This window comes from Syzygium oleosum, unplaced genomic scaffold (assembly GCF_021117445.2).
Source record: "Syzygium oleosum isolate NSW1041296 unplaced genomic scaffold, Sole_v2.1 Sole_v2.05, whole genome shotgun sequence".
Classification (NCBI taxonomy): Eukaryota; Viridiplantae; Streptophyta; class Magnoliopsida; order Myrtales; family Myrtaceae; genus Syzygium; species Syzygium oleosum.
This window is the reverse complement of record NW_026607489.1, coordinates 13,037,730-13,048,534: the sequence shown is the minus strand read 5'-3', so window position 1 is coordinate 13,048,534 and position 10,805 is coordinate 13,037,730. Positions and strand designations below refer to the sequence as shown.

General features: G+C 42.7%; 3 protein-coding genes across 3 annotated transcripts in view; 2 read left to right on the top strand and 1 right to left on the bottom strand.

Moving 5' to 3' along the window:
- Positions 1-4,265: 4,265 nt before the first annotated feature.
- On the bottom strand, positions 4,266-5,479 carry LOC130138291 (EPIDERMAL PATTERNING FACTOR-like protein 3). The gene is made up of 2 exons (XM_056311952.1): positions 4,913-5,479; positions 4,266-4,723 (listed from the first exon to the last, which is right to left on the bottom strand). The coding sequence occupies exons 1-2, from the start codon at positions 5,037-5,039 to the stop codon at positions 4,434-4,436; spliced, it is 417 nt and encodes a 138-aa protein (XP_056167927.1). The 5' UTR covers positions 5,040-5,479; the 3' UTR covers positions 4,266-4,433.
- On the top strand, positions 5,129-9,989 carry LOC115678359 (mitochondrial carrier protein CoAc1-like). The gene is made up of 8 exons (XM_056311662.1): positions 5,129-5,206; positions 7,755-7,925; positions 8,170-8,255; positions 8,351-8,558; positions 8,814-8,931; positions 9,017-9,201; positions 9,370-9,489; positions 9,615-9,989. Exons 1-8 carry the CDS (start codon positions 5,129-5,131, stop codon positions 9,738-9,740), a joined length of 1,092 nt encoding a protein of 363 aa, XP_056167637.1. The 3' UTR covers positions 9,741-9,989.
- Positions 5,556-10,805, top strand: part of LOC115678252 (uncharacterized) — a 54,466-nt gene continuing 49,216 nt past the window's right edge. Inside the window, exon 1 of the mRNA XM_056311951.1 lies at positions 5,556-5,586. The gene's annotated coding sequence lies outside the window, so the exon portion shown is untranslated. The remainder of the gene's footprint in view (positions 5,587-10,805) is intronic.

Here is a 10,805-nt window from a genome sequence, read left to right as displayed (position 1 = left end):
TAAAGAGATTGCTCATGCATCATGTATCCATACTCGCGCGTGTTTTGATTATAAGGTAAAACTACTTGGGCACGTCCCATACCATGCATAGCATTATTCACCCCATAATCAAACACCATGCAACATACGTGTTCCATTTATTACGATCCCTCTGGGCCACTACACATCAAGCGATACGCAGCGAGATGGTAGTCCTCCGGCATAACCGGGCATCGTCCCGCCCCATCGGGCACGGCAACGTCAAACGATACACAGGATGACGACATTCCAATACGGCAACATCAAACGATACACAGGATGATGGTATCCCGTAAGGAGCATCGGATCCGCCCTCGGGCCGCGATCTGGCATCCGGAGTATCGGCATTCCAGATAACCTCCAGGCATCCGATAAACCGAGCGCGATACGCAGCAGACCTCGATAAACCGAGCATCGTCAAGCGATACACAGCAAGATGGCTCCAACATGTGATCACATGAGCATTCAGGCCAATTATTATCTTTTCAGTTAGCCAATGCATACATGGACTGTGCTCATGATAATGCCACATACAATTTCACGTGATCACATATGCAAACAATCGCTCAACTTTGTAAACAAATCATCATTTCAAAACATACTTTACTTCTCAAGGCATCAAATTCATTATGTAAACATAGCGATGAAAATAATTCATTTTCGAAAACTCGAAATCATTTATTGAAAATAGTTATAAAAATCATTTAGCTATACGAACTAATTAACACGACAATTCATAGCATAAGCATCATAATGCAAGCATAAAAATTACAATTTGACGTTAGAAATTATCCGAAAATATCAATTTTTAATTTCGGAAATTAATTATTTAATAATAAAATATTAAATATTTAAAATCCGAAAATTATTTATTTAATAACAAAATAACATTTAAATTCCGAAAATAATTAATCAAATCATTTAGCTAAATACGCTAATTTATACAGTGAAATCCAACTTCGGAATCACCATCCAAACATAAACGATCACAATTCGGTATTAAAAATCATTCGAAATACTAATATTTATTTTTCGGAATAAAAAAATATATTTTAAATAAAATAATAAATAATAAAATAATAATATTTAATTCCGAAAAACATTTTTACTTAATAAAATAAATAATAATAATAAAATAATCGATAATTTATCACTGCATTCACGATAACTTATCGCCCACACGCATCGATAGCTTATCACCCAAATTAAAAATAACTTATCAATCAAAATAGTAATAACTTATCATCAATCACTAATAGCATATCATTCCATCACCGATATCTTATCACCATTTCTATCGATAACTTATCATCTAACAATAGCCTATCACCAAATAATTTTCAAATAATTTACCGATAACCTACCATCTAATCCTACTTAAATAATCATTAACTTAACGTTAATTTTAATCTAAACTACCCTAAGCAAGTTTAACACCCTAAATGAGGGATTAGGGGTTCACTTATTCGCCTAACTACGGCGACGACACGAGGACGACGGCGACGACGGGGGCGGTCCGCGGTGGTTTCCGGCTCGGCACGGCAAGCGACGAACGGCGGCGGTTCGGGCGCGGCGAAGGAGCGAGCTGCTGGTGTGGTGGTTCAGGGCTGCTCGGAGCTGGTTCAAGGGCGGAAGGGCGGCTGGTGATGGTGGTCTTGGTAGCTGGGACAGCGGCGGCGAGCGACGGTGATGGACGGAAGGGCAAGACCGACGATGGACGCCTGGCGTCCAGCAAAACCAGCCGGCGACGAGAGACTTCGGGGCAGCTAGGGCGGTGCCGCTCGGCCAGGGGGAGAGCTGGGATGGAGGTGGTTCACGGCGGGGAGGAGCGGCACTGTCCGGCGAGGGGCGTTTCTCGCACCCGGCTGAAACGGCCAGCGACGGGTGGCTGACGGGAGGAGCTGCTTGGTTGGGGTCGAGCTGAGGTGGTGGCGGCTCGGCGGCGAGAAGGCGGCGCGCGGCGAGCGGCTGGTTCAGGCGAGGACAAGCCGGCGGTGGCAGCAAGTGAAGAAGCCGAAGGAGAAGCAGAAGCACGGACAGAAGCAGAACCCACGAAGAAGAAGTAGAAGAGAAGAAAAGAAAAGAAGAAGAAAAAAGAAAAAGAAGAAAGGAGGAAATGATGGGGAGTTGGTGGGGGCTGGTGGGGGAGGTCAGACGCATGGGGGGGAAGCCGGCGAGGAAAAAGGGAAGAGAGAGAGAGAGAGGAAAAATAAAATGTCCCCAAATTCTTCCTTGATTGACACGTGTCTCACTATGTCCAATTTTTGAAACTTTCGTAAGCAAACTCGTAATATTACGAGGCGACGTCCTATGGTTCGATCCGTAAATCCTTGAAGATTCGACACTAAAATCGGATCGTAATTCGTGGCTGAAATCGATCAATCGCAATTATAATAAATCTCAAACTAACGGGCGGCTTTTAGAAATAAATCCTCAGTAGCCTTTCCCCTTTGGTTAGTATCTTCAGGCCAGAGCGAGAATTACTAATAGAGCAATCGATGAAATCACCATTTCATATATCACCAAAATTAGGAGTGAGCGGTTCCCGGTTCGGTCCGATTCCGGTCCGGTCCAATGGAACCGGTTACTTAGAGTTTAGGGTTTTTTTTTTGTCAAACACTTAAGGTTTGGTTCACATTTTACTAATTTTTGTCAATAAATTTATGTCAATGAAGTTCACTTAGGGTTTAATTCACATTTTACTATTTTTTATCAGTGAATTTATGATAATGAAGTTCACTTAGAGTTTAGTTCATATTTTATTAATTTTTTTAAAGAAAAAAATAATAAAAATATATATTAAATAGTAGGTCTGGTCCGGTCCGGTTCCCCCTTGGAACCGAGAACCGGACCGCCCGGAAACCGGTTCCGCTTTTAGGAACCGGGAATCGGACCGATAGTCCCGAGAACCGGACCAAACTCATTGGTCCGGTCCGGTCTGGTCCGATCTCGGTTTGGGCGGTCCAAGTTGCTCACCCCTAACCAAAATGTGTCGAATTTTCAGGATATTACAGGTAAAGTTACTAAATGGACAAATTCCTTCATCCTAATCTCAAAGGTACCATACCCCCACAGGAGAAGAACTGCACAACCAATCCTAAACATATTAAACGGATATAAATTCAGTTTTAAAATTTTCTATCGAATCAATATAGTTCTAAACCTTCGATTGAAAATGCAGTCAGGTCCTCTCGGTCAGATCTCGCTTGAAATTTCTGACATGACAGTCAAGTTTTCCTTAGCCGTCCTAAGTGTCACGGCCAATAACTCGGCATGAACAATTTCAGACAAAATTAGCCGTTTTGCTTAGTTTTTTGAATTTTCATATTTATTTCCGTTTCTTCTTTTCTTTCCTTCTTTTCATGTTAGTGTTAAAATTCTTTTCTCCTTCAACACCAACCCCATTTTGAACACTTCACCGAATCTTACAGGAGCTAATGGACCAGCGCGAGCTGACCCGGTGGCTTCTTCTCTCCGATGCCTCCCGACGTGGCACAACGATATCCGGCTAAAGCTGATCCGTCGCTGCACGAATTGCGGTGTGGCACCAAAGCACGGCAACGGAGGGTGAATCCTTCGAATTGCTGGCAATTGTGACTCATTCTGGGTAACATTAAGGTGTACAGGTTCAGTAGTTCTGGTCAATACATCACATCATTGTATCTATCCAATATTTTCTCTCTCGGTTACGCGAGCTGGTTCATACTTCAGATAGGTATATTTTCTCGATCAAAGGAGTTTACTTGTGGGTGGATCCGACATTGCTATTTCTAATTCTTTTAACGGCCATTTGATCTTTAGCTCGTCCTCTTTACTTTTTAGCGAAAGCAATGAAACCTGAAATCACGTACGTAATTGCTACAAGAATGTGAGAATGTGCCGTCATTTGCACAACGATCAGATCTAACTCCCTTCAATATTAATAAAAGGCCTCCAAGCCTTCCCCTTAAAAAAAAAAAAAGATATGTTCACTGGAAGTCCTAAAACACGTCATGAAAGTGCAATTGAGTCATGACCCTAATAGCATGGCGCCGAAGCACAACAAATAGAGAGAGAGAGAGAGAGGGAGGGAGGGAGGGAGGCCGACTGAACATTGCAACTTCATGTTAGTAGTAATCAATCGAATGAGTTCACTTGTGGCTGGATCCGAGATTGCAATTTCAAATTTATAATGGTTATATTTACCTCAGAGTCGCAAACCACATTCAATTGAAAGCAAGAAACATGTCGAAACTACCAACTCAAGGTCGCTTGCAAACTTTCAGCTCTTTAGACATAAGTCGGTTCAGATGACAGAACCAATGATCATCCTCAGGTCAGCTCCACAAGCCTAGAATATCAGTACGCAAGCAATTACGCCAACTTTGAAGCAAAGAAAATGGAGAAATCTCCGTGTTTTTTTCTCTATGGAGGGGTCAAGGGATATACAGGGAAGGGCCGCACTTGCACTTCCAACCCTCGGGCTCGTAGTTGGTGTATTGGACCCTGACATGGGCGTGCTCGTTGTGGGTGGCCGGGACTTGTGTGGCTTCGCAGGGCGTGCAACCGTAGCACTTGTGTTTGCACCTCGGCGGGCTCGACCCGATCTTGCTCGCTCCCATTTGATTCCTATCTTCTTCTTCTTCTTGTTCACTGCTCCTCTCTTGCGCTCTGTCTGATAAGGTCCCTGGGTGCTTTGAAGATGGAAGTATCTCCGGATCGGTCTCTGCTCGGCCATTATTGAACATATGGTAAGACGGGTCAGTAATGCTCGCGTCTATGGTGGATACGAGAATTCGATTCAGGATGAAGAAGATGTGTCGGGGCAACTAGATCTCACTAAAGAGATGACCATGACATGTGAACTGGGTTTCATCGCAAAGCAAAGAGTGAGGCGTAGGCGAAGTTAGCTAACCAGTTTGATGAAGAGCAGCACCGTGACGATCATCACCATTACGTGCAAAGATCGAGCTTCTTGCGAAGACCCCACTCAGCAACTGCAGAACCAACACGAGCGCCACACAACTTCCCTTCATCATCATCCCTACTCTCTACTCCACTCTCGCTCTCTCAGTCTCGATCTCCAATGATGGGAATTTCTGATCTTTTCTTTCCCTTGCTTCGGCCAGCGATGATGAAGATGATGATTAGCAAAAGGGTCGGCTTCGATGCGGATGCGGAAGGCAGACGGATGATGACGATCGACAGAGTATATATATCTACAACGGAAGTCGTCAAAAGAGCCCAGTTCCCGAAAAGCAATCAAAAGTTTCCCATGTCAAATATATTTTTCCTTGTAGTGTTTTTCTCTCTGAACCTGCTTCTCTGCCATTGGTGGGTTGGAGTGGAGATATCTTCTTTCCTTCTACAAGCAAAGTCGCTCTAGCTTACATAGCTGGGAAGAAAAGGCCGGGGGAGCTATCAGTTCCTCCTCCTCCATTGGACAACTCAAAAGATTGTGAAATCAGCTCTCTCTCTCTCTCTCTCTCTCTCTCCCTCTCTCTCCCTAGAAGAAATCAAATATTTTTCCTTTCAACACAAGGCGAGTCAACTACTCTCTCTCTCTCTCTCTCTCTCTCTCTGTGATCAGTCTTAAAGATACTGTTCCATGGAAGAATCTTTTTCTGAGAAGCTCCCTGCAGGAGTTAACCTCATGAATAACCAATAAATCTCTGAAAGAAAGCAATTCTTATTAGCTGTTGTTTTGTGCCGTGGAGTTTAGAAATGGTGAAATGGGACGACTCCTTTTTATCTGATGGCTGCGGCCTTACTCCTAGAACAGGAAGAAAGAGATCAAAAGTTGCAGACACCATTTATTCCCTCCACCCTCCTCTTGCTCAAGAAAAGAGAATCAGATCTCCGAGATAGGTCAGAAACTGCAGGGCCTTTCATATGATGGAGTTAGTTAATAAAACCAAAGATGGCGATTTCAATTTTTGATGATGCAATCATACAATTGTGGGGTCGACTTTTTTTTTTTCTCACAGACTGGTAGGGGTAAAGCAACTCAATAGATGATGCCACCTTACTTTTTTTTTTTGTTCGAAAATGCCACCTTACTTTCGCAGTAAATAAATATGCTTTTGATTGGTCCATTACATCCTTTTATTTTTCTAAATTTTTTCAATCGAAGCTCCCAGCCCGAAATCCCCCTACACTCAGTCAACACTTGGTCATCGATCGTTCGACACCAAAATATGATGCGGATGAAATATGCGTATGTCACGTCACCGTGTGGACGTGAGTGGAAAATTTTAATAATATAAACCCTGCTAAAGTATGATGTGGATTAAATTTAGCCAATGTGGATGCTCACGATATTTTCCATTCACATTACGACATCATCTGACAGAGTACTTCAATTGAATTTTGATCGGATTTGACGTTGGAGGGACCTGATTAGAAAATTTGTGCAAGTAGAACGGTTACTTGATCGGATAAATTAAAGGGATGGAAATTCGATTAGAAAAAAAGCGCCGAAACGACATGGACAAATTAAAATCGATTGCTTTCGCAATTTGGGTCAGCCATGCCTGCTCTCTTATTTCGAAGAAAGAGGTACGAAAGAACGGATGGCTTGATGTTGTTGGACAAAATAGTTTTGAGGTGCCTGTAGGCAAAAGATGTGGCGAAGCAGTTTGGGGATGGGGAGCGGCATAAGGTCGTATCAAATGAGAGATTTTAGCAGGTCGGGAGGATCACCAGAGCATCTCTGTCAGATGATCGCCAATTGAAGATTTCCATAAATAAAGGAATAATTGGGAAAAGCCCACTGACATATGCATGTGGCATTTTTTGGCAAACATAAAATGATAGGAGTAATTCAAAAAAAAAAAACATAAACTTTATCTTGAGTGATAATTTTGATTCGAACTTCTTTTTTCTTAATAAAAAGTACCATCTTTTACTCTAATCTCAAATTTGTTCCCGTGATGTGAAATTTTCAAATTGTTCGGGCCAGATTTTGGATTTAAGTGAAAGTTGGTGTTTTTTTTTGAAATTAGGCCTAAAATGATATAATATTTCCTGTTTTTTCCCCAGAATTTTCCGTTTGACATACCATTTTCCAGCATGAAGGTGTGAAAAATGCTGGGCATAAAAATTCAGAAAATGGAGTGAGATGGGCCTCCAGTTAAAAAGCAAATCTACCAGTGCCAACAGTAGAGGCTCACGGTGAAAGCCCAAGCTGTTGGGTAACCCCCATTGTCGTCCTTCCAGAGGCCCGGTTGGATGAGAGATTATTAGGTGCTCGCGAAACATCGCATAGATTGCTCACTCAACAAATCGCGAAACCTTGATCCACAATCGATACTAATGTCGTCGCCTACGCTTAAGAGAAAGAGAGAGCCCATTACCCAATCCTGACCATTATCAAAAAACATGGCTCGTTGCCATCGTGTGGCATACATCTCACAACTCCGGCAATTTTCGATCGGTAGGGTGACGACCTTGATTAGAGCCTGGCAAAGATCGATAAGGAGGGGTTCTTGATTCTCTTCATGAGGGCTTATGCTAGGAAGTAGACGGAACTGAGTAAGGTCTAAAGGCCCGTGATGGAAATTTGATCGTGCAAATCGAACAAAGCGGAAGATCCCAATTCAAACAACATGTTAAGAGGGGGAAGAAGTGGTAAAGAACCCCAACAAGGGGCCCAAACAAAAGAAAGAAAGAGAAGACGTCTCGCTTTCTTCCTCCCCCCCTCTCTAACCAGCCGACTTCACGCTTCATCTTCCCCCTTTTCTCTCCCTCTCTTTTAGCTTACAACAACCTCGTTCCAATCTCGTACCTGGTGCAGCAACCGCCCTCCTCCTGTCTGCTTTGTTGATGCTTTGCCAGTTTGTGTGAGGGAATTGATTGCTGGAGGTGCTGCTGGTGCTTTTGCCAAGACTGCTGTTGCACCCCTTGAAAGAATTAAAATTCTCTTACAGGTACTTCTTGATATATTCATTTATTTTCCTGGAATAAGCTTCTTCTGGTTCTTTGGGGTGTTTAATATTGCAATGTGTACCAAGGACAAGATTTTAGTGGCTTGTTTTTCCATTCAAGGTGTCTCTTGGGGTGGAAAAGGATAAGAATCAACATAAGATGAACATAATGAACCGATCAGTGTCCCTTCAATTCTCTTGGGAAGTTTAATTCCTTGTATGATGATAATGTTTGTTTTGTGTTTAGACCAGAACTGAAGGATTTCATTCCATTGGTGTGTACGAGTCCTTTAAGAAGATCCTCGGGCATGAAGGTGTTCAAGGGCTATACAAGTGAGGCGCATTTCTCTGTTTCATGTGATTTTTCTTGAAACTCTGTTCATTCAGTCATTCTACATGGTATTTATAATTCTCCATAATAAATGTAGAGGAAACGGGGCGAGCGTCATCCGGGTAGTCCCGTATGCGGCGCTACAGTACATGACGTATGAGCAATACCGGGGTTGGATTTTGGATAACTGTCCCTCGTTCGGGACGGGGCCTTTTATCGACCTCCTAGCGGGCTCTGCCTCCGGAGGAACGGCTGTATTGTGTACATATCCCTTGGATCTGGCTCGAACGAAGCTCGCTTATCAGGTCAGCAATAGGCAAAACAAGCAAATGACAGAAGGGAAAAAAAAAAGGGAAGGACGAGCTCCTTAGCACGAGAACTCGATCCGGTCCAATTTCTGTTAGCTAGGCTCAATTTCGAGCAGAATCAGAGCGTATCTTCCCTTCGGGTCCTCTTCATATCATCGAACCTGTCATGGGGTCGAGCAGATTTCAAAACCTTACCATGAACGTTATCTGTAACAAATTTTCCTGGCAAATTTATTTGCTCTGTTTGGCCAGGTGATGGGTTCATATTCTAGTGAAAATCCTCATTCTCGACCTCGACACCAGAGGCTTCGCGATATCTTCAGGGACGTCTATCGAGAAGGCGGAGTGCGCGCTTTCTATCGAGGCATAGGTACATCCCTGTGACAAGGTAGTCACCACGAGACATGATCGGTCGTCCTAATCATTTCGCGTTTCTCATATGATGTGCCATGCAGGTCCAACATTGATTGGGATTCTTCCGTATGCCGGCTTGAAGTACTACATCTACAAGGAGCTCAAGCTCAAGATTCCTGAGGATTGTCAAGCTTCGATCGCGATGCACCTCTCCTGTGGCGCTTTGGCAGGGTTGTTCGGGCAGACATTCACGTATCCGTTGGACGTCGTGAGGCGACAAATGCAGGTAACTCTGACATCGACAACAACCAATCCGTGATAAAATGCTCAATGTTTGATGTCTCCATCTCCTTGTCAAGAAAATAGGGAAAAAAGAAAAACTAACCCACAAATCAACATGCACATCAACTCTGTCTATCAGGCTCAACAATGTTTGCTGCATTCAAATTTTCAGGCTGAGAATGTGGTACTGGGCAATACCCGGTCCAAGAACACTGTAGAGGGGCTTTCGAACATTGTTCGCAATCAAGGGTGGAGACAATTATATGCCGGTTTAAGCATCAATTACATCAAGGCAAGCTCTCGTTACATCAATCCGTCCACGCAGACTTTTATAGTGTGAAGACATATGTACCTGCGATGAATAATATAGTTTCGAGCTGAATGTTCATATGCATATGTTTGGGGGATATTTTGTAGGTGGTGCCTTCAGTGGCCATTGGGTTCACAGCATATGATGTGCTCAAGTCTTGGATGCATTATTCAACCCAGCAAAACGCTCATCACTCGTCATCTTCAAATGCACAAAATCGAGCAGAGAAATAGTCCTCCGACAACCGATCAGACGCGAAAGCATTAGAGTCGATAGGACTCAAGGGTTGTGTTCTAGCCTTCTCATCTTTGCCGTAGAGGCCAAAAGTGTTGCTTGTAGAGAAATTTGAATAGCAAGAACTGGGACCGAATGGCCAGAACATGAGGTTCGCGGTCGATGTAAAGCGAAATTTTTCTAGAGTGATGCTCTCGAGTCGAAATCATGTTACATGAGAATCGATAGCGGAATATCGTTTAACTTTAGCCGGTCCTTTTTAGCGAAAGCAATCAAACCTAAAATCACGTACGTAATTGCTCGAAGAGCCTGAGAATGTGTTGTCTAATAGAAGGCCTCCAAGCCTTTCTCTTAAAGAAAAATTTGTAGAGGTGTGTATTTTTTGTTATTTTCTTGGCTATTCTTTTGCCAGAAAATTAGGGAAGATTGATGGAAAAGTAAATTAACTATGAGGGTTCAACTCTGCTGTGTCTGTGGATTTCTTTTTTCGGCTCACTCTTTGTCAACGATGAGTTAAAATAACCAAAAAAGAAAAACCTCGGAATGCATTTCCTAAATTAATAATGGTCATATTTACCTCAGAGTCGAAAATCACATTGAATAGACCAAAAAAACAAAAAGGAAAAAATTACCCAATCAGTCCTAAACTTATTGTACGGATGTCTATTTAGTCCTAAACTAAGTAGTCATTTCGATCAATTTTCACCGAAAATCGCTAACATGACAGTCCGGTCATCGCCGGCCGTGGCAGACTGTCAGGTCAATAGTTTTCGGCGAAAATTTGCTGGAATGACTATATTGAAATTACGCAAAAATGTTTATGACTAAATTGATAAAATTGAAAAATTTAGAACTGAATTGAAATCCGTACAATAGGTTAAGAACTGATTGGACAACTTCCCTGATTTGAAAGCAAGAAACGGGTCAAAAACTTCCAACTCAAGATCGCTCTTCATATTTCGACCAAAAAAAAAACGATGACTCTTCATACACGAGTTGGCTCAAACGACAAAACCAATGATCATCCTCAGGCGAGCTCCACAAGCCTAGAATATCAAAACACA